The following is a 27,200-nucleotide window of genomic DNA, read 5'->3' as shown; positions in this document are numbered from 1 at the left end:
AAAAATAACAAACAAATATCCTTTTTTACTTAGAATCATGTAAAAACTTTATTTACATTTTAATTATAAATGATAATTTGAATCACACCAGATTCTTTATAAAACCATATAAAAACCAAAATGCGCAATCTTTTGGAATACTTGCAACAAAGTTCTTAAGACTCACATGGCAAAGAAGGTAGGTATAAAAAAGCAAATCCTTACATGCAAAAGTGAGGAAATTCTGATGTTCCAGATTGTTGCTAAGTTACAACTCTCAGCAGTTCCAACCAATATGACCAATCATATGGGATACCGGAATTGTTATTCACCAGCATCTGGTCACTGCTTCTCTACTTTTGCCACCATATGTAAATTATTGCATAATAATTTTGGATAACATCAAAGATTTATGCAGTAAATTGATTTCAGTGAACAATCCAGTGGATTCCTCAAGCACTTCCTACAGAATGGATACTTTCTTGTATTTCAGAATCAGACTCCACTCTGTCATTTCTAGAAAGGTCAGGCTGTTGTAGATTTTTATCTTCCGTAGTAAAGCCTGTGGTGTAAGAAAGTTTTTTTGAGGAAACTTTACTATTTTCAACAATAGGAGCACCAAATTTGTTACCAAGCACATTGATAACGGGTTCAGAGACTGAAAGTCGAGCAGTAAGTATTTGCCTCACAGAGGAATCCCTTGTTTCCAATTCTAGAGGCTGGCTATTCTTCTCAGATGCTGTCTGGGCGGGTTTTGATTCATGATCTTCTATTCTCCAACTATCTATTTTAGCTTCAATGTCTTGCCACAAGCTTTGCTGGGATGGACCAACACCTTGAAGGTCTTGAGTTTTTGCTGTTGCAGGTAGGTCACTATTTACTGCTTGACATGAATCAAAGTCTTTCTGGAAAGTGAGAGGACTCAGAAAAGAGGTAGAGCCAGCATTCTAGGAAAAAAAATTAAAATAATTAAAAAATGACTGAAATAATTTTGTATGTCTAAGTGTAATCTATTTGCAAACCTAGCAGGTATTTTGGCAGGAAATTCCACTGATAAAACATGTCATGATACACAGACTATCGTTGTTTGCTGCATAAAAGAGAAACTTAACTGTGAGAATAATTAACCAGTGGAATAGCTTGCCTTCAGAAATCATGGGTGCTCCATCACTGGAAGTTTTTAAGAGACTAGACAGTCACTTATCTGAAATATAGGTTATCTTGCTTGAGCAGGGGGCTAGACTAGAAGACCACCAAGGTCCCTTACAGATTCTATTCTATTCTATTCTATTCTATTCTATTCTATTCTATTCTATTCTATTCTATTCTATTCTATCCTCTTTCCTATTCTATTCTATTCTTTCCTATCCTATCCTTTTCTATTCTTTCCCATTCTATTCTCTTTCCTATTCCTATTCCTATTCCTATTCCTATTCCTATTCTATTCTATTCTATTCTATTCTATTCTATTCTATTCTATTCTATTCTATTCTATTCTATTCTATTCTATTCTTTCCTTTCCTTTCCTTTCCTTTCCTTTCCTTTCCTTTCCTTTCCTTTCCTTTCCTTTCCTTTCCTTCTTTCCTTTCCTTTCCTTTCCTACCCTACCCTACCCTACCCTACCCTACCCTACCCTACCCTACCCTACCCTACCCTATTCTATTCTATTCTATTCTATTCTATTCTATTCTATTCTATTCTAAACAAATAGCTGGGAAGTACAGGGAAACATGGAAATCTCACAAAACCTTCCAAAGGTGTACTTAATAATTGCTTCCAGTATCTTCCTTTCTGTAATGGTTTAGCCATAGTTAGCTATGCTGCTAATGGCATATACTACCATTAGTCACAAGAATGACAATTCCTATAAACCGAGTAAGTCATTTCACAATTGAACAGTGCCACTTCATATGTCTGAACTATTAGTTTAACACAGATTCAGCATATTGAAATACTACCATAACTCAGTTCAATTAGGATATAAACCTGTTCACTCCATGGTTCCTGTTTCAGAACTATCTCAGTAGGAAGATGTAAAGATAAAATATAACATAGAAGCATTTTGAGGCCTTGTCATTTGTTTTTTAGAATTAAAACATAAAGCACATCACACATTGCTTAACAATATATACATACATACACACATCGTGTTTCTGCAAAACTAAGACCCTGTTTTATATTTTTTTGACCCCTGAAAAAAGCGCTTGGCCTTATTGCCATGCGCTCAAAAGCCTGATTAGGTTTATTATCAGGGGATGTCTTATTTTCGAAAACCACTCACGCCGTAATAACAAAATCTCCAGAACCGTAAAGCCTACAAACTTGAAATTTGCCACGTATGTTCCTCTTGGCTTCTAGGTGCTCACTAAGAAAGGATTTTTCGAAATGACCATCAGAGTATTAGTATTTCCTATATTATTATTAACACGCTCTGATGCTAAGGAGTTCTACTCCCCCTCCCACCTGAAAAGAAATGTGTTCCAAATGCAAAACACAAGCAGAGGAATTTCACTTTCAGTTTTACTTTCACAGCAGCAAGCAGCTTTACTACAGAACAGTTGAGCTAAGCCATGCCCAGCCTCCTTCCTGTCTCCTTCTTGCTTACACTGCAAATTCTGTTTGAGTTTCCAAACACCCCTCAACTCTCTCACACACTGACAGGATGCTAGCCAGATGAATACCAATGGATGCTGCGAGCTGGGACATTCTACTCCCCCTCTCCATCTGTTCCAACTGCCAGTTGCATTATATTAACACACTCTGATGCTACGGAGTTACACATTCTACATTACGTTTCAGGCTGTAAGTGTCAATTTATCAAGCCCGAGCACTTAGTTTTGTAGCGAAGAACAGGCACGCGCACACACACACACACACACACTGTATATATATAATTTATTACATTTAGAAGATGATGTAATTTCTTTTTCAAAATGCTGTATAATGCTAATGGACTTTCATTAGTAGGTATTTTGAGAAACTGAATGAAATCACTCTATGTAAAGTGCTTGAAACACAAATTATTGTGTTAAATGTTTAGTTATCAGTGCTAGCTACAAATTATGAGGAAATGACTCATAATATGCAACGAACACCATTCATCTTCAATTTGTTGCACAGAAATACAACAAATGATAAAAGGGCAGAGAGCACATTCTAATTTCTCTCATATTATTCTCTATGTTACTGAGCCCATAACAGGCTAGTAAAAAATTAGTAACAGAATTATTTGAATACAAGTTATAGAAATGCTAGTAGTAATAACGATGATATCTGGTAAATTGTGCTTCAGGTATCTGTTGGTCTATTTTAAAATCCCATAGTATCTTCATCTTAATTTTCTAAGATTTTTTTTTTCAAATATGCGGTCTCAGTAGCTTTTGTTAATAGTAAAGCTAAACTTTCTATATAAATTCCAGTGCATAAGTTTTATCATGGCAGTGCTTTTAATAATTTTGATATAGCCATTAATGAAAATATCTATGGTTTCATCTTTGAACTTGCACAGTAATACAGACCAACAGACACCTGAATCAAACATAGCAATGTTCAGCATCATCATGATCAAAACAAATAAAATGTGGTTCATAGAGACAGCAATAAACAATAAAAAACAATAAATTTGACAAAAAACAAATAGAAAAAGTAACAAACATTGAGATTCGAACTTGAAGGACTTTGGAAGAAAGTCCAATTACTAATTAGTTATAATACTAATAGTAATTGGCGCTCAAAACAAACAAAATATTGAAAAAAAGATGTATTAAAACAAAGGAATCCTCCCCACCCCCACACACATACACGTATTATCCACCCACCCCCCCAGTTGAATTACTACAATATTGGTTTCCCACTTCTTCCAAAACAGGCCCAGAAAAATTTAGTAATTGGAGCTCTTGAAGCCATGCCATTTTCTATTTCTTAAACTACAGGGAGTCCTTAACTTACAACCATTTGTTTGGTGACCGTTCGAAGTTACCACAGCACTGAAAAGAGTGACTTATGACCATTTTACACACTTACGACCATTGCAGCATTCCCATGGTCATGTGATCAAATTGGATGCTTGGTAAGCAGTTCATATTTATGACAGTTGTATTGTTCTGGGGGTCATGTGATCACCTTTTGCGATGTTCTAGCAAGCAAAGCTCATGGGGAAACCGAATTCACTTAATAACCATGTTACTAACTTAATGACTGCAATAATTCACTTAACAACTGTGACAATGTAGGTCGCAAAATGGGGCCAGTCACTTAACTGTCTCACTTAGCAACAGAAATTTTGGGCTCAATTGTTGTCATAAGTCAAGTACTGACTATACCTGGAATTATATTGGAATTGGTGGCCTCTAAATCAATAAACCAAGTTATAAAATTAATAGATTCATTAAATATTTGAAAATTTAATAGACTTGACACTATTGACTTGGCAAAAAAAAATTGCTTAAAATTTCTTACATACTATGAATCCTACGCTCTTAGTTAGAACCAAATAATCAGACTACAACATAATTGAGACACTATGATTGTCGTTGAATGAATAGTTATTTCTATTATTTTCATTATTATTTGCAAGGCTGTTCAAGAGTAGCAGAGGAAAGACAGAAATGCAGAAGAGAACTATGTGAAAATTTTGTAGATAAAAGCAAGCAAATAGTTTTTTAAAAAATACAAATTATGTATTGTGAGCAGTGAGTTAACAAGCTTACTTTAAAATTCTGCATGTGTTCTTGTCTTTCTTCTTCAAATGACTTCTCCCTTTCTATCAGAGTTGGCTTTACACTAGAAGTCATTTGGGGATGATGTAATACGCCAAAATCTGATTGATCTATACCAGCCATTGTTGCAAGCTGTCCAAGGCTACAAAATATGAAAATATGACAAATGCACTTAAAAAATAGTGAAACTATAAATTTTTAATTTAATTATTTATATAATTAAGCTCTGAAATGGTAGAAGAAACTAAATTACTATTTTATTGCAAACAAGAGAATCCCAAGTACCAGCTGTTCTCTAAAATTATAAAGAAATGTAAATTGTCTTCAGATATATTTTAAATATATATTTTTAAATATATCACAACTGGAAGAAAAATAAATACAATACAATAAAAACTGCAGAAAAAGGACAGAGATACCAGTTATGAAATACACAATTTCTTCCTTATTTTTGCCCCATAATCTTGTTCCAATAAAAGGGTGTGCTGAAGATGTTCTGAACTGGACTTGTTCTGCCCAGCAATTTCTTTAAAACCACAGGAACAAGTTTTCAACAAATCATTTTTTGCTTTTCAAGAATGATTTGGTAATTTTGATATTTTAAAAGATAAAGCACTGCTATTCTTTAATCCTGTTATACACAGACATACACCATCAAGGATCATTCAAAAGGCAATCAATGGATTCTCTTACCCAGCATCTTTAAGAAGATCTAAAAAAGCATGAAACTTTTGGAAAGAATTCTCAATGCTACCAAGCACTCCTTCGTCTTCTAGTATTGTGCTTGCTACTGACTGTGCATGGACAACTTCTGAGAGAGAGCAATTTATATTCCGTAATTGAGTGTTTTCCAATTCCAACTAGAATAAATAATGAAACAAAATTGTAATACTGCAAATACCTTTTCTCCAATAAAGATTTTTGGAATGAAATGCTATCATTTCCTTTAGATGCCCCCCTTCCTTTCTGGTATCTCAGATTAAAGATGAAATAAGAAACACACTTGAGCGCAGTAAGAAAGAAATGCAGCAGTGATGGCCATCTAAATAAATAAATATTCATCCACTAGCTTGAGAATTCATCTGCAATTTGCTATTCCATACGGAAAAGGACAAAAAGAGATCAAAACTAGTGTTCTGTTTCTTCTCATTTGAGGAAGAAAAATGTTTTGCTACTATGGTATCAAAATTATGCAACTTATCGGAAATCACCTGGTGCATTATGAAAACTGTAAAATGCCCATTTGTTTATACAGGTCCCTGAAACCAAATATACCTAGATATTATATTAAAAGAGGGAAGGGAGAAAAATCAAAGGAGGGGGTTTCCCAGCAGATACTGCAGTGGTGTTACCTGACAATTCAGTGACTATATAATGTTAATGTTCCTGTAGGTTTCATATTTGGCCCTCATGCCAGGTAAATTTGGGCTCTTGCTATTTCTTACCCCAACAATATTACATAGCATGGAAACTATTTTTTTATAAAATGGAGGTCAAACACCTTGAAGAAAAATATTGTATCCTATTGCATGTTGGTATCCAAGAAAGAAAATGATTACCTCCATTATCCGTTCTTCAGCAATCATTCTTGCTTTTCGTTCTTCTTTTAGTCTTAAGTGACATTCTTCATACTCCATCTGTCAAAATGCAGACTGTGATCCTCTGAAGCATTTAACAATGCTATTTTAAAGACAATGCACTTAAAACAGTCTTATTTTAGAATTTTGAAATTTCTGAATTTCCTTGGTTGAAGCGTACATTCTGATCTTAAAGTGAAAGATTTTAACATTTAAAAAATCAAATTACCTTAAACAAAAAAGCGGTTTTCCTAATTAATTAAAAACCTAGGCAATACAACTGAAACATTTACTAGACTCATGCAAATCTTAGATGTTTGCAGTAATATATTCCTTTATTTTATTTTAATAAAAATAAAAATCTTTATATTTGAACATTAGGTAATAATACCTCAATTATTGGAATAACCTTGCTTGGATGTGAATTTGTTTTAAAATACTTATCTCAAAAGCACTAGTTACAATTCTGCAATTTTTCTAAACTGGTCCTGTAATAATGGTTTTAAAAAGTTGATTCCTTCTAGTTAACTTTGTTTGACACGTTTATTTTAGAAGAGATAACATCTATTAATCAAAAGGCATTGAAAAGTTATATAAAAGCTTTCACTTCCATATGCTAGTCCTCAAATGAAAATGTGTACATTTCTGAATTTGATGGCATCAGGTATTATTCTTTCATTTTTCAATAATTCTAGAACCAGTCTTCAGCTAAGAACAACAACAACAAAAGGCAATAGCTTAAAAATAATGGACTGGCTCGCATTATGCTAAGCCATGATTTTAACCATAATTTGTTGAATATGCCATATTATGCAAGCTAAAACCAAAAGTATACTTTAAAAGTATTGTGAACCACTTATCATACAAAAAGAAGAAGCTCAGTGGTAAAGTCCATATTCTTTATTTGTACAGAGGTCCCAGGTGCAACCTTGAAAAATATTTCAAGTATTGAGTTAAAACCTCCCACACACTAAGGAGATTGACTGTCAGCAGAAAAAACTAAATATATCAGTAACTTAATAAAAAGTAATTTTAAAGACTATAAGTGTGTATTTAAATATCAAGACATAGATTCTAAAAGGGATATGCATGAACGAGGGACTACAGACCAGACTTTCGTCAAAATGACAAAAGCAAGGCTGCACCCTGCCTGTTTTATTTATACATGTAATGTTACAGAAAACATAGAAAAAGAGTGAAGATAAAACAATGCTGATCTCAACACATGCCTCTATGGAAAACTCTACAGTTCCCGCTTAATGCCCATTCACTCAGCAAGTATTCAAAGTTTTAACGGCTTATGAACGGTCCTCAGAGTTCCACCTATAGTAGCACCCCTAATGTCATATTAACAAAGTTCAGGCCCATCTACCTTTTGGCCGCCTGCTTCCCACTGCTACCAACTGCCCCCACCATCTGATTCTGCCCATATTGCACACCAGAACTGCACCCGCAGGGGTCTTCTTTCGTGCCACTTTTTTTGTGTGTGTGCAGGTGGAGCCAGAGTCTCCATTCATGCCCCACCCAGGCCTTCTTTCTCTTTCCTAGGCAGCATCTCTTCCCCTTTTCCCCCAAAGTCATCCACAAGTTCCATTACAATGAGTTGTCCAGGGCGGAAAAAAAATCATATCTCTTTTCCCAATAATTAAGCAATACTTACATGTGTATTCTTTCACTTAAAATGTCACAGGAAAAACTGATACTATTCCAAATTGTGTAACTTTGTAACCCCTCACCAAGATTAAATGAAATGAAGATATTAATCTTTATTAAACATCTACACTTCATTTAAGATCCACATTTTAAAAAAAGGATATTGCAATCTTATTGGGATAATTTCCATAATATTGCTATTAATTTAATAATTGCTTTATAAATTGTTAAGCCATACCTGTAACTGATGCCATTGTTTTAAATTGGTTAATTTGGAGGATTCTGTAGCATCCTTTCTGCAAATCATATTGTCCATGGCACCCTCTGTCTCAGTTTCAGATGCAGAAGCAGAAGCACTTTCTACAGTCACTGTCACAGGAATACCTGTCTGAGTATATAAAGCAAATATAACTGTATTAGCTCTAATTCTATTGTCCCACTTTATAAATAAATGGTATAATATTTGGCAAAGTTGACAATAAGTCAAAGTCAAAATTATGTAACACTTGTTAAAATTTTCTGAATAAAGTACTCTTCAAAAATTCAATTATAAAAGCTTAATTTGTTGATTAGAATTCATTTTACTTACCTGTATCTGCAATGGAAATTCATGGGTGTTTTTTGCAGATGAAGCCCTAAAACAAAAAAAATGATATTTTGAAAAGATCTAAAAATAAAATACATTTGCAGTAGCCAAAGATTTAAATCTATCAATACAATAACGTAAATACTATTTTCTCATAAAACTTTGATCATGAATATATTTCAATACATATAAGTTAACCTCTCACCTTTAGCATCACCATCCTATCTATTATAAATGCAGATCTCCACAATAAATACATACAATTTTTTTTAAAAAAAACCCTTAGCTATAGAATGCAATGTAAACAAGAAGCCACACTTCTTAAACATCAGAATGTCAAGAACTTGGTAATGATGATGAAGTATGGATCATGAAAGACTATTATTTCTTTTTCTCCAGCAGACTGCCATTTATCCCTACTGTTTCCAGCAAAAATCAGAGAAGCAACATCCTTATCAACTGAATGTCAAATGACTCAATGCCAAATCTACTGTACCAAAATTGGATGCTGTTATTCCGGTGGGAAAAGAGAAGTGACTGAGTGAATTTGGGTGAAAGAATTAAAATACTTTGAACATAAGTGGCTCAATTTTAAGAGAGATATGACATACAGAAGATGATTTACATATTTTATAAAGACATACAATTGCATTGCATTTCCTTTTCAAGCAATTCAGATCCATTCTGTTAGCTGACCAGAATGATTGTTTCTTTGAATGTAGACAAAGTGTGTTTCATTGTCCATTAAAATCACAATGACCTAATATCACATCAACTATATAGCTATTTATTTTTTATTATTTCCTTTATTTTGTATGGTGTAAACTTTTATTTTGCTTTTAGAGGAACTCTAGCAAATGACTGCAATAAAATCTGTTCTAGCAGATAGAATTTAGGGTTTTTATAACTATATAAGTTTTCACTGTGTTTGTAAAAATATTGTGGTTTATATTGATGTCATTTCTTTTGTGTGATTTTAATAGATGTTTAATTCTTATCTGTTAATTTTTTATAGTCTGGCTGGACTATATTTCAGGAATGTTATTTTTAATTCCTTTGATTGAGTGCATATACTGTCAATATTGTGCTGCAGTTTAGGGTCTAGCTACAATCTGTGAAACTACCCTGTTTTCCCCAAAATAAGCCCTCCCTGGATAATATGACCAATCGGGCTTTTGTGTGCATGCGCTAAAATACCCCCCCCCCAAGTAAGCCCTCCCCGAAAATATTAAAACACATGCACAGCTGGTCTCTGCCATTTCCTCTGGTTAGGTTATGGAGACAGAACTTGAAATCAGGTAAGACGGCAAGAGGAGCCCCGTCTTACTCCACGTGCCCCAAAATAATAAGACCGCCCTGAAAATAAGTCCAAGCGCTTATTTCAGGGTTCAAAAAATGTATGACAGAGTCTTATTTTTGGGGTAACACGGTATTACTTAGATGTATTTGTGAATTCAGTTTTTCAAAACCCCAACTATATATGTGGACACACACACACACACACACACACACACACACATAAATTTAACACTTTCAGTATACATTACCTATGGTGCTTTGCACGTTCAGCAGTACGCCAGGGCAGGAAGCCATGTGTCCCTGGAGGTAATGGCTTTGGAGCATAGTTGTCTTGATCCCATGAAGTTGTCTTACCAGAACTGGGTGATTTTTTTGATGAAAATCCTGCGCCAAGCAAAAGAAAGAATACTTTCAAATAACCTACATAAACAAGTGTTGAATTTTTAGGTTAGAGAATATGGATGGCATTGAATTTCTACTGTAAACCCAGTCTAAAAAAGCTATTCAATCTACCAAGAAATTATTTCATTCTACAAATTCTAGATTTAATATTCAACAATTGGAAGCTACCACCATGTAATTTTAGCTGTAGAAATGATAATAGAATTATCTTCTTGATACATAATTCTTCCCAGTGACCCAAACTGTTAGTCTCCAGATGTCAGTACATCTGGAAGGTACCAGATTGGACAAGGCTGAAAAAGCAATTTGATTTTGCAGAATTTACTATTAATTTGCTTAAGGTTTCTTTTCATGCTTCTAATCTGCAAAATACAGGATAAACTAAATTCAAACCATTTTTTTTCCCAGAGAAAATGTTACTGCACTTAGGAACATTTAAGGTCATATGTCAAACGAGTAAGGCATCTTTTAGAAGAAAATTATAACCTGTTTGAATATTAATGTAATTTATATAATAAATTGTCTATGGAGCCCGATTTTTCATGCATCCTTTATATTGCAAAAGAAAAGAATATTTTTTTATACATATTTTATTTATTATTAGACTTGTATGCAATCCATCTCACCAGTGGTGATTCTAAGTAGTTTACAGATATATAGTTAAGATACACTTTAAAGCAATAAAATACCGAGGAACAAGTAACATCACATCTTATAGCAACTATAAACAATATTTTATCCAGTCTAACAAATGTTATTAGAAAGCATAACAATTTTTCTAACAATTTTTCCTACTAAAACTTTTATGAAAGGACAGGGTACTTCATTTTCTGCTCTCAAAGACTACTCCTTCGGGAGTAGGGCGGTATACAAATATGAAAAATAAATAAATAAATAAATAAATAAATAATGATGTTTTAAATATAGCTGCAATATATACTATAGTCACTAGAACATGGTAATATGATTCTAAACTCCCAATAAAAACAATGCACAAGCATGTTTTCAGCCTATTATAATCAGGATATGCAAAATGCTTCATTTCAAACTTTTTCAGGTGTGAAACTTCATGAAGTAGAACATTTCAGGCATTATGAAATGTTATGAGCTTGAAATAGTCTTCGATGCTCAGGACAATATTTCACATTTGATAGTGACAATACAATAAATAATATGCAGAATTACAGAATAAATATGTCCAATTAGTTTCATGCCAAAATGAATACAGGACTGCAGTTTTAGCTCCAAAAATCTCATTTTGTATGCTTACCTCTGTGTCTCCAAATTACTGAAGCGAAAGCAGAAAAAATAGCCAAACAGGAAAAATCAACCAAAAAAGCATAGTCTAGATGCCTTTCCATTTATAACATGAAATTTGTGACTAACTTGCTAAGACTTCTTGAATGAAGCTAATACAAACTTGCTAAGCAACTCCGTACTTTCAGTAGAGAGTAGAGGCATTACAAGGCTTGTTTTTCCTTTGTAAATTTGAATCAAACTTGTCTCATAAAATTTAAAATTGTAAATTAGAAAATCCAAATATACATATACACAATGAAAGCTATATGTATTAATGTTTATCAATGTATACAGATACTTGGGCTTCAGAACAATATTGAAATGCTTCCTTTATCAGATGACAAGTTTATATATATATGTAATTCAACATAATATATACATGTAATTCAACATATATCCAAACTATGCTTAAAATGGAACATTTTATAAAATTCTTAATTAAGAATAGTTAGCATTTAAAATTCACACACCAAAAAGTGCTTTGTGGTTGACAGGGACACAAATGTAGCATCTCTCCACAGAGTTTTAAAGCGCTTCTTTTCTTAGAATCATTTGCAGCTGATGAGAGCAACCATGCCATCCCAAGAAATCAGATAGCTGCTTTAAAAAGTTACCCACAAATATTACATTCAGATTCCTACATACTTTGAAGTTTCTTTTTGGAATTCACTCTGAAATGCCAGAGATCTAGTCTCCAGTTTAATAGACAGCTTCATCTATTCTACAGAATGGAAAGGTCAGAGCCAGATAAAACAACAACATGTTGGACTTACTTCCAAGTAAATTTGCACTCTTATACTGAGGGGAAAGGAGTAGCATATTAGTGATAAAAAATAAGTTATATTTTATCTAAATTTCCAAAAATAACCAAGAATAGGCTTTGAGAATCCTTGGTAAATTGAGTAAAGCAAGCATTCACTGCACATTTAAAATCTAGTCAAATTTGTTAGCCTTATAAAGGTATAATTTCCTTACTGTAATGTATGAGTAGAAATGCTACCAAAAGCCTATAACTGGATTGTTTGTTCCTATTTAGTATATATGAAAAGTATTCATATTTCTGTTCAGGTTGACAATTATCGTATGATAGAACAAAATACAAATTTAAACACTTTAAATGGTATTTCGTAAATTTTGGAGCTTTAAAAATACATTAGCTCTCTTGGTTGTTGAGATAGTTTTGTATCTTCACAGAAAGATATGAGAGCTGACTTTTTATTTGGTTGAAACACTGATTAATGAGATTAATCATAACACAATTAGATCATGTTTTCTTGTGATTTCTAAATGTTAAAAGATTAGGTAATCAAATTACCTGTATTAAATAATTATTGTCAGTTTATTTGGGCATTAAAGAAACTTCTGACAACTTGTTTCAGTTTTTAAATTGTTATACATGCATAAGAGAATAAAAACACCGGTGATGTTACCTAGTTTGATAATGAAATGTTTGCAAATAAATAACCAACCTCAGAGAGCACCAAGGACCACACAGTTCAACTATTCTCTTCTACTGGTATAAGACAGCGGCCCCCACCTTTTGGGCACCAGGGACCATTTCCATGGAGAGAGGATTTTCTACGGATTGGAGGGGACATGATTTCATGTGGTGCCTGCATCCTGTGGATGGGGCTTCCTTGTTTGTGCGGCCCACTTTCTGGCATGCTGTGGCCTGGTGCTGGTCCACGGACCGGGGGTTGGGGAACTCGTAATATAAGAGAATAGCAACTCGCTAATATAATAAAAGAATGTATATATCAACTCATACAAAAACAAATAAAATAATTACCAATACGTATAGTAGCTTTTCCTTTTCTGCCATTTCCCAAGACAACTGTTCTTTTTTTGGGTTTGTTTTTAACATCTTTTGAGAGTGGAGAAGGAAGCCACTTGTACTAGAATACCAGGGATGGAAAACAGCAGATATTTTGGTTTAGTAGTAGTTACTTTCAACTTTAAGTAACATGCAATTACACATACTAAAGAGGCTTTAGGATAGCACTAATTTTTTTAAAAAATTAAATAGATACCTTTTTCTTTATTAATAACATTGTTTCTTTAATTGTTTGGGTGGGATGGCTAATATTATAAAAACAAATTCAAAATAATCTTGATAGATAAAAGAAATGTGCTAAAACAGAATTAAATGTAAAAGAGAGAAAAGTTCTTCATTTAGATAACGAATTATACAGTTATAATTATCTAATTATCTAATTATATTATAATTATAGAGTAGGGAATCTCTGGCTGATAACATGTATCAAAAGGATCTTACAGTTGATCAGAAGCTTCATCAGTCAGTCAAATGCAATTTTAGGCTACATCAATAATAGATTATAGAAAATAATATTTCTACTATTTTGCATCAATTAGACTCAATTCAAGGACTGTATCCTCTTTTACAGAACATTCTCCACTAGTAAATTATCCATTTAAACACAATCTAATACCGGTATATTTAGACTAAACAGTTGTCTAAATATTTGCATGAATGGAACAAATGCTATCTGACCTATTTTGATTACTTTGCAGACAACCCAAAAGAGGTTCCTTCACCTACTGATTTCCATGACTACTACTTTGCAGAAGAAATAGTAATAATAAGTTTGGTGAAACTCTAACCTTGTCATTATACTGTCATCACATAATTTGAATTTTAGTCTGACCCGCAACAGCTCTTTTGCCTACTGACGAACATGAACCAGTAAGATAGCAGGTGGAAAAACCATGTCAGATGCCAGATGCAATTCTTTTTATGTACAGTTTTGTAAATAGCAAGTTGCTGAGAATATTACTTTCATACTATGGAATTCACAGGTTTCCTAAAGTACCAATATTATATAAATCTATATTGAGACCAATGGATGACATCATGCTGTGCTTTAGGACTGGAACAACTTTGATTCCCAATCTGAAAAATTGGAAACTAGATAACAGAACTGATATTGATGGAAAATACTCAATATCTATGCAAAATTTACTTGAATTGAAGTAACTGTCTCAAACATATCAGGAAAAATACACCTTTGAACAAACTGAAAAATAAAGTTCTTATACAGGTGGTCCTCGTTTAATGGCCATTCAAAGTTGCAATAGACCCCCAAAAGATACTTATAACCCAATTTTGAAGTTACAACAGCCATACTTCACCCTGCAATCAGATGATTGCATTTTGGTTCCTTGGCATTCGGCTCGTCTTTATAGCCGTTTGTAGTGTCCCATGATCATGTGACTGCAATTTTCAATGTTTGTTGCAGGTTTCTGGCCTTTATTTCTGACAAAGAATGCTCAGTGGCTACAACAGATTTGCTTAATGACTGCTGAAAAACAGGTAGTAAAATTGGGCAGTCTCGTGATGACTCACTTAATGACTGCAACAAATTACAACCATAATTTTGGCTCAATTCTGATCAGAAATTGAATACTACATGTAAGAGTTCCACTGTAAAAAACATAGAGGAACCTACAACAATTTCAACAAGAGCAAAGGCTAGCAGAAACATGCTGCATTATTTTATGTTCATTACATTTTTAATGTAATAATGAAGAATATTTAGCTTATACCTCCACGTTAGTGCCATTGGCATTCATGAGAACCTTTTCAATTATTTTCTTCATTAATGCATGATCTACAAAGATAGAATAAAAAGTTAATGCTCGCATCATATACTTCCAAAAAAGGAAAGAAATTTCTATGTAACTTATTGATCATTGCTTTTTTCTGCTCTTAGTTACAACTAAGTTACAACCAGAACAGAGCCTACCCACTATGGTTGCAAGTCATGATGATTGTTAAGTGAAGCACCTACATGAGCACCTCGCTTAACAATCCTCACTCCACCCCCACTCTCCCCAATGCAGTCATTAAGCATTAAGCAGAGTACAGCACTGTACATCTCCCTAAAGCACCTGATGCTCCACTTCCCACACCTTAGCATCCCTGCAGATCACATGGTGCTGTCCCAGAAATGGGCACAACTTTTAGAGAAGCTATAATTCATTGCAGCTTCTCCAAAAATGGTGCCCACTTCTGGGGCAAAGCCACATGGCCTAGGCATACTTAGGGGCAGAGTGGCCTGCTTTCCTTCCCCAACACAAGTACCAGAGCTCTACAAAAGGTAAATGAACAATTAGTGACAGGAAGGTGGAGGAGGCTTTAAGACCCAGTAAAGTGGGAAGCAGGCACAAGGCCTACAGGATGAGGGAGAAATACAATAGGTGAAAGGGCCACTGCAGCATCCTTGAATGGTAAGGGCAAATTTTCTTCATGTGATCATGGGGCACTGCAGAAACCATAACTTTTAAACCTTTTAAATAGCTTTTAAGGGTCTGTTATAACTTCAGTCACTAAGTGACCGGTCGTAAATCAAGGACTACCTGTATTATTGTAGTATAATACAGGTAGTCTATTCATACATAATTAGTTAATTCTTATACATAGTTTAGATTCAAAATGTAATATATTAATGCTTAGATTTCAAAAGAAACTAGTTTTTAAATAACAGTGCAGGAAAAGATAACCATATTTACTGCCTTCAGTAGTTTTGTACTAAACAAAACTCCAGGGTTCGTTAAGGTAATGTTTGTTTATTCTCTCATTATTAAATGTTTATTTCCTACTTTTTTCTTTTACATTAGGTAGAATATCATGCATGTACTTGAGTTCAATGCTGTTCTGGCTATCTAAGGAAAAGAGGTTAACCCACATACCGGTTTTGAACCAATTTTTCACAACCAATTATGATAACAATCAAGTCTTGCTGTCAGAAAACACATAGCATAAATTTATTGTGACAGACAAGTCAGATGTGGGCTCCTCATATCTTTCTCTAGATAGCTGTATAGCATATGAGGCTTATAAACATATAATGTTGACTGCAATTCCTCAAATCAAATGTTATCTTCTCCCGGGATTGAATTGTAGCCAAGTGATCTCAGGAAATGATTCTGGTGAATTTATGCATTGCAGACAGGCGCTAAAAAGCAACTTTGCATTTTGCTTTTAAGTCTGAAACACTATACAGTACAGCTCTACAGAAGCCAGCAATAGAAATCCATAAGAAAGTACTTTGGGATAAAAGAGTTGAAAGCCTAATGAGAATGGGTTGTCATTAAAAGTAGCAATCATGCTTCTTCAACCCTGTTTAAATTATGACCCTCTACTAAATTTTGGGCTTTGTTTGGCATTATCTTTTTCTATGCATATTTGAAGTCATCTTCTGATGTTGCTTTTCAAAAAGGAAAGTTATAAATGATGCCCTGATTTTTCTTATACTGAAATTGAAGGAAAATGTAAAAAAAAAAAAAAAAAACAGTATACAAAAATAAAAATATGTTTGTTCTGAACCTAAAAGAAACCATCATATTCTGAAAGTTCTAAAGTAACTGCAGCTTGGCAGAACCAGACAAACTAAAAGCTAGGAGGAACTCAGAGTAAATGGTGTAAGTACAGTAAGTCTAGTATACATTTCTCCCTCTTTCCTTCTTCTCCACACAATCTGTGTATTGTTCCATTCCTCCCCAACCCCATATTCTCAGTACCTTCCTTTTCCAACCCACCTTTCTCCTCAGTTCCCCTCCCCTCACCATTACAAATGTAGAAGTGAGGTACTGTATATCTCATAAATCTGCCTATTCCCCACCATTCCAATTCCCTCTTTCCCTGCTGCCACTAGGAATGTTTATATTTGCAATTGTCAAGGAAATCTTCACTTGACTTTTTCCTTCTTTCCCCCTTATCTAATCACTTTGCTCCAGAACAAAAGTTTTAGTATATTCTGAGAATAAATGGTATAGAACGGTTTTCTGAGAACATCAGAAATGTGTGCCAGACTACCCAAAACCAATTGTACATGAAACTGTTTATGCATGGAATGATTTGCACATCCCCATGAAAATGACATTATTTTATAATAAAGGAAATGCTGCGTGCATTATAAATTCCAGGTAAAATGGAATTTCAACTTTAATCCTTTTAAACCTTCAGAAAAAAGAAATAGAAACAGACATACCTACTAATGGATTTTTTCTGATGTCCAGAACCACCAATGTTCTGTTAGTTTTAAATGAATCCAAAAGTGATTTTGCCCCCTCACTGCTAATTCCACATTGCTGCAAATCAAGTGCTTGAATAATAGAGAGCTGACATTAATACACCACATGGTCTATGAATATTTAAGCACCAATGTCTATAAAACAAATATATTATTTCTGCCATCATCTATCAACACATAATTACAATTCAAAGAAAAAATAAACTACTTTAATACTATAATCTTCAATCTCAATAATAATTTGTCAGTTTCATGGTTGCATATGACTTTCACATAGCATTGTTTGACAATAGTTTCCTGATTAATTTTATTTAAGGCTCTTTTACGATTGATGATGCACTCTTTATAATGATACAACCTGGAATGGTCAGTATTGACCTCACATGGATTTTATGATGGTGCATAGGTTAAAGCACACTGACAGGAACTCACTATATGTTTCCATTTCACGAACAATAGAAACACTTTTCCTCACACAATTTCACTAAGTATAATGTAAGAACAGATGCTAAAAAAACACCAAAGCTTCAAGCATATCAATAGTGCTATCAGTTGGCAACTTGTAACACTGGAGACATTACGTTCCATTCATGTCTTGTTGTAACAGTACATAAATCCACTATGTGAATAACCCACCTCAGAAGAAAAGTCTTTTAGACTTATAATCTTCAACACATAACACGTATGTTACTTGCAAGTGAGGACAAACCCTTTAGAATTCAGTTTTTACATAGTCTTGAAAAAATTAAAAATTAGAAAAGATAGCAATTGTGTTAAGCTACATTTAAAAAAGCAGTCCACATAAATCTGAGAGCTAGAACATATCATTAAAAAGTATATAATAAACTTGAATTATATTAAAAGAATCATATTACATCTTTAAATAACTTGGAAAAGCAGCAGTTTGACATTTTAAAATTTGAATTACTGATCAGTAAAACACAAAAATAAATGAACATTCACAACTAAATCTACAAAACATACCTTTTAGCCACAGATCTTCTGCAAGGCAATCAGCTAAAACAGCAGCACCTCGATCACCAATAAGAGCATTGCAGTTGAGAGTGATGCGCCTCAAGCCAGCCATACAATCAAAATCAGGTCTCCTATAGCGGAGACTTTCAGCCCAAGCTTCACCATGTCTTTTCATTGCCTGATGCTGTAAAATACCGTAATAAACATAGCTATTGAAAAGGTGAGTTAGACATTAGCTTTTTAGGAAAAATAAAAACGGAACTCAAAAATGAGTTATTAAAAACAGATATAAAATATTTTATTTCAAATTATTTCCTCTAAGAATAGAGTTTTATCTTATATGAATTTTATCTTATTATGAACTTGAGAAAGATAGATGAGTGTTTATAGTACATTCCTAAACTATGCAATCCTATACCACATCCTCAGGAGAAAATATAATTTGGCTAACAGACTCATTAACAAAAAAGACTACAGTGTAAGACTATATTGTAAGCATAAGTATTTTATAACCTCCATAAATACTATTTATTTAAAAAATGTTTTGTGCAGAAATAAGTGTTGCCATTCTAAATACTTTAAACCAACTCTTCCCAACCCAGTATCCTCCATATTTCTGGGGTTGTTTTGGATGTATCTGATTATAACTATTATTCAAAATGACAGAAATGGATGATGACTGTAGTCTGAAAGAGAGGATGGGAAAATCTGCTGAAATTTAAGAAGCATGCAGATAGAGCAAAATTCAACATATCTACAAACAAGCTAAAACATAAACAAACATATGGCACAGAAAGGAAGAAGAGAATTTTTAAGAATTGTTTCAACAACTGCTTGGAATGGAAATAGACTCCACATTAGGCCCAGATTCACTGCTGTTTAAAATTTTTAACTAGTTCATAGGTTCTCTACGGAGCTTACAATACATTCAAATTTATGAGCTGCAGAAAAAAAGAACTGATAAGTAGTAAACTACATTTCTTAAATATTTTGAAACAGCTACAACCCACGAACATCTTAGGCAGAGAAATTATTAGCGTTATCTTCACAAACTGAAAGCAAGTAGAAATAGATCACTCAAATAGCACAGGTGGTCCTTGACTTACAACCGTTTGTTAATAACAGTTCAAAGTTATGTTGGCCTCAGAAGTGATTTAAGACCTTTCTTCAAGTTACATCAACATACCACCCCACCAATAAGTACTTGCCATTCAGGGGCTTGGCAACCAGTTCACATTTACATTGGTCACAGAGTCTTGTGGTCAAATGATCACAATTTGCAACCTTCCTAGCTGTTTTCCAACAAGCAAAGTCAACTGGGGAAGATGATCTCATGATTCACTTAACAACTGTGTGATTCGATTTACCACAATAAAAATGGTAGAACTGAGTTATCACATGATAACTCACTTTACAACCACACTGACTTACCAAATAAATTCTAGTCCTAATTGTGGTTGTAAGTCAAGGACTACCTGTAATCAAACTTTAAATGAGTTTTATACAAAGTTGTTTTTTTTTTTTTACTTTCAGGATGCTGGCCATGTGTTCTGTTCCTCGCCAGGTTAAACTGCATCCTGTAAAATCTATAGATTTGATGCAAGCCGAATTCTTCACACTCTGACAAATTACTGAAAACAAAAAAAAACCTCCATTATTCATCTTAAATGTATTTTTTTTAAAGTAAAATGATAGTACTTCATTTAAAGACTCAAATGGTTCACTTTGACGGATGGAACATTCTTCTATCACTAGAAGAGAGAAGCTCCCTCCTCCAGTATCCTCACCCATGCCTTTAAAATCTAGTCTGAAAGGATGGGTGGTAGTACAAGTGGGAAGAACGTATTTCTACATAAAAACATTATATTTGGTTTACATTTATAATCTCAGTCTTAGCTACTTACATTTCACATCATATAGCAAACTGGAATTTTAAAAGCCCTATTGTATAGCAACTTTTGTTCTTGCATGTAAAAAATGAATCCGATTTATATGAACCACATATGCCAGACAACATGCATATCATGCAATATGGGGAATTAAAGCATCACTTCTACATCCAACATGTCTTTTTTTATTCTCTACGAAATAATATTTCTCCATCCCTTAAAAAATTAGTATATAGCAGTTACCCAGATGTATATGGCAAATATGGGTGGTAAATCTGTTACTAAAATTAAGCTTATGAATAAATAGAAGGGTTTTACAAACAAGACAAAAATCAACTGATCAAACTCTCCTATTTACCCAAAATTGATCTCAAGCGTATGGTTCAAATCACACAGATAATTTAGGTATGAATAGCAAATTTACTGCCACAATAGGAAGAGAATGATGAAATCAGTGAATTTTTAACAGCACTGATAGATTTTGTATGTATGATAACCCTGTTCCCTTAATCTCTCTAACATGCAAAGGAAAACCTGAAAAATATTATATAGCAATAGCACTTAGACTTATATACCGCTTCATAGTGCTTTTACAGCCCTCTCCAAGCGGTTTACAGAATCGGCATATTGCCCCCAACAATCTGGGTCCTCATTTTACCTACCTCGGAAGGATGGAAGGCTGAGTCAACCTTGAGCCGGCAAGATTTGAACTGCTGAACTGCAGCTAGCAGTCAGTTGAAGTAGCCTGCAGTACTGCACTCTAACCACTTTGCCACCTCGGCTCTATATAGAAATTATGTTAGCATCAACCACTAGCAAGATGCTGTCAAAGAAACATTTATTCCTTACATATTAGTTTACTTATATCTCAGTATTTACTATTTTAACCAATATAATATTTTAATTAACTATCAACAGTTCATGTGAAATGAGACCAAAAAAATAAATATGTAAAAGGTTAAAATCAAAGTATTAAATTAAATGTACATTTTACAGCTTTTTAATAGTTAACAAAGTTGCTTGGCTAGCAGGTAGCTATGTAAAATGAACAAATAAATAGACACTTAACAAATATATGGGATTTACCCCAAACAGTGCTATTTTGAGAATATATTTTTCAGACATATTTTTTTTTTTTAGAAAAAGCAAAACTTACTTTCCAAACCTCCATCACCTATTGGTGAGTGGGCTAAAGATAGTCTCCCCAAAGATGATGTATCAGCCAACCCCTTTAAAAAAAAAAAGACTATTAATAATTTTTTAAAGCAAGTACATCTTGAAATCAAAAATATGTTGCAATTTAATAATCTTACTTTTGTCAATAATATTAAGTCCTTTTCCCTCAAAAGCAACCCATGTAGTTCTAGATTTCCCAGGGCCTTTGATACCATCAGACAACCTTTGATAGCTTTACACAATTGTCCAGTTAAGTCTTTGGATCGAATGGCTGGAATTCTTCTTCTTATACCTGTTCCTTGTTTTTCAAGACCTAGCAAACAAAAATAGCTTAAATATCAGTAAATAGAAAATTAATAAATCGATACAAGAACAGCTTAGTATTAATAAACACACGACGTGTCAATTAGTAAACACACGACGGGCTGGCTTGATCCCACAGTTTTGGTTAAATTTAATTGATTTTAATTGGGTTGTTTTAATTGCGGCCAAAAATATTTAATTATTTTTAAACTGTTTTTAAATTTTGTATGTTCTGTTTTATTCTGGCTGTTCACCGCCCTGAGTCCTGCTGGAGAAGGGCGGTATACAAATTAAAACAAACAAACAAATAAATAAATAAATAAATTGTTTTTTTTAACAAAACAAGACGATGCTTAATATGTTTTAATATCGCCTACCAAAGCTCTGAGAAGAAAGCCTTGTTAAATTCTAAATTTGATATTTTCTCAAGCTTTAAGGATAGAGTAACATAATGAAAGGCTAATTACCTGAGTCCCAAGGACCCTGATGGTGACAGCTCTTTATTGCAATGAAAGTTAAAGTCTTGTTATGTCTGACTGCACGTAGTAGAGGTATCCAATCAGCAGCTTTAATACGATCCGCATTGATATCAAGAATATTGTAAAGTTTTTTGGCTTTCACAGATGTTAAAGGGGCACAGCCTTCTAAAGCACAAAGCTGCTCATAATGAGCATAAAAATCCATACTGCATTGTCTCCTTACTTTGACAGAATCAATCATTTTCAGTTACATACTGAGCTATGATCCAGAGCTACAAAAAGAAAAAATATGAAATTTTTGTTAACAGCTACACATAATCTAACCAATTAAAATTTATCAAAACTATAGCCCTACTATGCCTATTTTTTCTTTCAAGATCAAATCCCAGACTGTAAAGAGGACTTGGCTTCCAATGCTATGTTCCTGCAGAAGCCAATATATATTCTACCTTGTAGAATGGATTTAACTACGGATAATCTCAATGGATAGACAGCTGAAATAAAGGCAAAATAGATTACAAATACAGAATCCATTCGCAATTTTCTTTGGGAAATCCTACAAACATTTAACTGGTTGTGACTCTTTATCTTTAAATACAATAATTTAATGAATAGGTATACATACTGTGTTTCCCCAAAAATAAGACCCTGTCTTATATTTTTTTTGAACCCTGAAATAAGCGCTTGGCCTTATTGCTATGCGTTCAAAAGCCCGATTTGGCTTATTATCAGGGGATGTCCTATTTTGGGGGAAATAGGGTATATAAAAGATGTTTTACAAAACTACTGTCCTAAATATTCCATTTTTAAAAAAGTAATCATTTCAAAGGACAAACTAAAATGATATATGGAAAAGTGACTTCTAAATGCATAGAAATGCTCAAACAGGGGGTTGGACTAGATGACCTTCCAACTCTGTTATTCTATGAAGAGTTTTTCTGTACTTAGTTTTCATACAATGGATCGTTTTTAGAAATTTAGCCTGAAAAGTTAAAAAAAAATACCCAGGAACTATTCATTTTGGAGGATTACATCTATAGACTAAGTAGTTTCTTAGATCACTCAAAGAATAAATTCTGTTACCATAAATATACATATTTTAAAGGCAGAAAACCAATCCTTTGAAACTTGCTGCTCAGTTTTAGAATTTCTGTGTTTAACCAATCAATTATGTTTTCTTTTTGCAGTTTTTAAAGTGTAATTTTAGAACTTTATTATGACTATGGTTATTAATTTTGAAATATTATCATTATTATGCATTTTCTTTTGTTAATTCATTTTATATTTAAATGAAAAATTAAATCTTTCCAATTAATTTGGAAGCAGACAATAAAGCAAATACTCAAGTGTTACTGGCTTATTAATCATCAAAAAACAACTTCTTACTTTAAAGCTCATTCCACTTCTTTAAATGCACTATTTCTTTTTAAAGGTTGTAATATTCTCATTTATCTCTTTTAAAGATACTGCTTTGCCCATTAAAAATACAAGGTATTCATATATCTTATTACAAAAGCAAATCTGTGTACCAAGTTTGGTTGAAATTGCTTGAGGCGTTCCAGAGTTATGGTGGAACACACACATACCCCGAGGGGTGTTAGGGGTGTCTTACCCCCCATAGTGTTTGTCTCCAGGAGGTAAGTCATATGTGTACCAAGTTTGATTGAAATTGCTTGAGGCGTTCCAGAGTTATTCCAGAACACACACACACCTACACCAAGAGGTGTTAGGGGTGTCTTACCCTCACAGTATTTTTTTTCCAGAGAGTAAGTCATCTGTGTACTAAGTTTGGTTGAAATTGCTCGAGGCGTTCCAGAGTTATGCTAGAACACTCACACACAAACACTGAGGGTCATTAGGCGTTTCTTACCCCCAGAGTTTGTCTCCAGAGGGCACATCATCTATGTATCAAGTTTGGTTGGAATTGCTCGAGGCGTTCCAGAGTTATGCTTAAACAAACAAACAAACAAAAAAACATACATATATCCTTTTTTTATATGTATAGAAGATAAATATTAGGATAAAAATCTAATTATCATGAGGGTCCTTGTTGGTGCTCTCTGAGCTTGCTTGTTTTCTTGCAGACATTTCATTACCCTAACTAGGTAACATCATCAGTGTGGGTGAGGGTGGTCTTGGAGATTCATTGGTATCAACCCCCATGTCCAGACAGGCTAGTCACCAGAATATAAACTGCCAGCGAACAGCTCTCTTTACTAGCACTGATGATGTTACCTAGTTAGGGTAATGAAAACGTCTGCAAGAAAACAAGCAAGCTCAAAGAGCACCAAGAACCCCTCATTTCAACCCTGAACTACAAATATTCTCCTTTATTGGTATCTAATTATCGTCTTTATATCAGATACTATTTAGACTTTTTGCTCTTCATAATGTTCTGCTATTGTTTATAACTGAATTGCTACCAAAGATATTTAAATCTTTATCATATACTATCCTACCAGACATCTCTAGTACATAGAGATGGACACGGACAGTGGCACAGAACTAGATTTGGAGGCAGTAATATAGAGGTGATAAATCATTTTTTCTTTTATATTGGCTATGTTTCTTCTATCAGAACCATCCTAAAATAGAAATTGAATGTTACAGCCAAAAATGTTAATTTGTTAAACTATCATGAATAAAATTATTTTATGAATAAGAAAGAATCTTACTGTAGGAAGGAAGTCTTCTAGCTGTAATAAAAGTGAGAACTTTCTGCAAATATTCAGGTTTTCTAAAAACAAAAAATAAGGATAAAAAGGGATTGAGCCAAGTGATTAGAAAAAAATCCAGAAAACTGTAGCATCAACAAAGAATTATACCATGGAATATACAAACAAAGAAGGAAAACTGGATATAATGCTAAAGGTACACGACTGCAAAAAAATACCCAAGCCCCAGGCAATGGCCCAGTCCTGTGCCACGGCCCATTGGAAACCAGGCCATGCAAGCACAGGGTGAGCACACAAAACTGCATTTGTGCAAGTGGCACGCACGCATGCAACTGTGACCATCAAATGTACTAAAAATTTTATTGCGCTTATTTTAACAATACATTTTAGAGCAATTCTGTTTTTAAATTAGAAATATTAAGTCTTAATTTCCATTCATCAGCTAGAAATGCAAAAGTCGTTGGTGCATATACGTTTTCAAAGCAACCAGGCCATCTGTCCAATTAGATGATGTTGACAAGATTATGGAAGAACTAGTATCTGAGTTTAATTCCTCTCCTCTTTCCTGATTCCCATTTATTTTGCTTTTGCTTTGAATCCACTTGACCTTGCAGACAGAACCATCTTATCTTCTAACAACTGCTCAAGATTATTTAGACATTTTTAGGAACTGTTGAGGCTAATACCAAGAATAAACTTTTACTTCTTTCCAAAGCAATTGTCTGTAGGGATTCTCAGACATCCAAGTCATAGATGTCTCAAAGGTCATTTCAAAAGGCAACTGGACTATTTTTTTCCTTCAGGAAGAAAAATACATTTCACTTCTCATTCAAGAAGCTTCAACTCATTCTTCAAGTCATTAAGCTTCTTGGATGAAAGCAAAACAACATCTTCTTCAAGAAAAAAAAACAGTCCAGCTGCCTTTTGAAAAAGCACCTTTGAAGTTTCCAGGCAATTCAGCAACATAAAATAAAGATTAGACTAGCAGTTCACAATCTTTCCTTTTATATGAATATTTTATTATCAAATGGTTTTGAGAACTACATATATTAAGAGTAACTATACAACAGTATTTGGAACCACCAAAAACATCAGTGCCCCTTCAAAGTGCACCAGTCCAAAGGAATTTACATTAAAGCTATTCCTACAGCATTAAATGGCAGAGACAACATGAGGTCACCAAATTTCACAAAGAAAAGTTCTACCATACGGCATTATATTTTGTAATAATAACATATTGCAAAAAATATTATTTTGCAATAATATAGTTTGCACCATTTATGCAAAAATTGTGCAAAATATATCTTTTTCATTTATTATACATTTTAATGCCGTGTCTGTTTTAGAACTTATATGATTTTTATACACCCTACCATTGAGTTTAGTAGAGAACTAAATAATCAAGCTTTTCCAGCAAAATCCTGTTGTTACCAATAACAATTGCCCATGCCCACCATGCACAAAATGCGTATTTGGCCGCCTGAGATAAGATGCTCAGAAATCATTGTTTTCTACCCCCTACGTGCAAACACTTATTGTTGTGTACATGTAAGAATGCCGCCCATCCACCACCCACTCTTTAACCCGTGACGTTTAAAAGCCAAGACTAAAAGAAGTATCTCTGAGCAAATTTATACCTATTGAACGTGGCTTTGGGCGGCGTACAAGCAATAACAATTAAGACATTAGAACAGCCATGAAAACAACCGTACGTAATTAAACCACCCCCTTCGTTTGCCTTTGGGGATTCAGTGCTCTGTACAACCCAGTACCCCACCTCCCTCACTCTTTCCACTCGCCTTCCTATTTACCTTGGACTAACCACGCACATATCCGAAACGAAGATCCACGCTCAAAAGTCGGTCATTCACTTCAGAAAAATCAGAGGCTCAGTGGGAAGCCAGTTGAGGGGGGGAGAGCTTTATTTGTTCAACCTATCCCACCATTAGGCACCTCAGAAAAAAGGGGAGGTTGATACGGGCGGACAAGAAACAGATCGGCGGGACGACGCGCGAAAGGAAGCAAGAAAGCCAAGTCTTAACACTCTCACACAAAGCCCCTCACCTGCCGCTCGCGCTCGGCCCCGCCCCCGCCCTCTCACCGCTTCAGTCCTGCTAACCGTTTCCTTGGTTTCCCA

At 34.0% G+C, this 27,200-nt stretch overlaps 1 protein-coding gene and 1 long non-coding RNA gene across 2 annotated transcripts; one reads left to right on the top strand and one right to left on the bottom strand.

The window, feature by feature from the left end:
- Positions 1-34: 34 nt before the first annotated feature.
- On the bottom strand, positions 35-27,200 carry CEP78 (centrosomal protein 78). Its single transcript, XM_070935623.1, has 17 exons — positions 27,165-27,200; positions 25,064-25,125; positions 22,377-22,660; positions 21,744-21,919; positions 21,587-21,659; positions 20,069-20,172; positions 18,551-18,725; positions 17,525-17,638; positions 15,078-15,142; positions 13,303-13,408; positions 10,061-10,196; positions 8,517-8,562; positions 8,166-8,315; positions 6,257-6,334; positions 5,391-5,557; positions 4,689-4,839; positions 35-926 (listed from the first exon to the last, which is right to left on the bottom strand). The coding sequence occupies exons 3-17, from the start codon at positions 22,627-22,629 to the stop codon at positions 432-434; spliced, it is 2,289 nt and encodes a 762-aa protein (XP_070791724.1). The 5' UTR covers positions 22,630-22,660; positions 25,064-25,125; positions 27,165-27,200; the 3' UTR covers positions 35-431.
- On the top strand, positions 717-5,397 carry LOC139311230 (uncharacterized). Its single transcript, XR_011599924.1, has 3 exons — positions 717-844; positions 3,912-4,048; positions 5,342-5,397. It is a non-coding gene; the product is annotated as an uncharacterized lncRNA (long non-coding RNA).

This window comes from Pituophis catenifer, unplaced genomic scaffold, assembly GCF_029215685.1.
Source record: "Pituophis catenifer annectens isolate HBS135680 unplaced genomic scaffold, rPitCat1.0.hap2 SCAF_2, whole genome shotgun sequence".
NCBI lineage: Eukaryota > Metazoa > Chordata > Lepidosauria > Squamata > Colubridae > Pituophis > Pituophis catenifer.
Note: the sequence above shows the minus strand (reverse complement) of the source record. Positions and strands in the feature narration are given on the sequence as shown.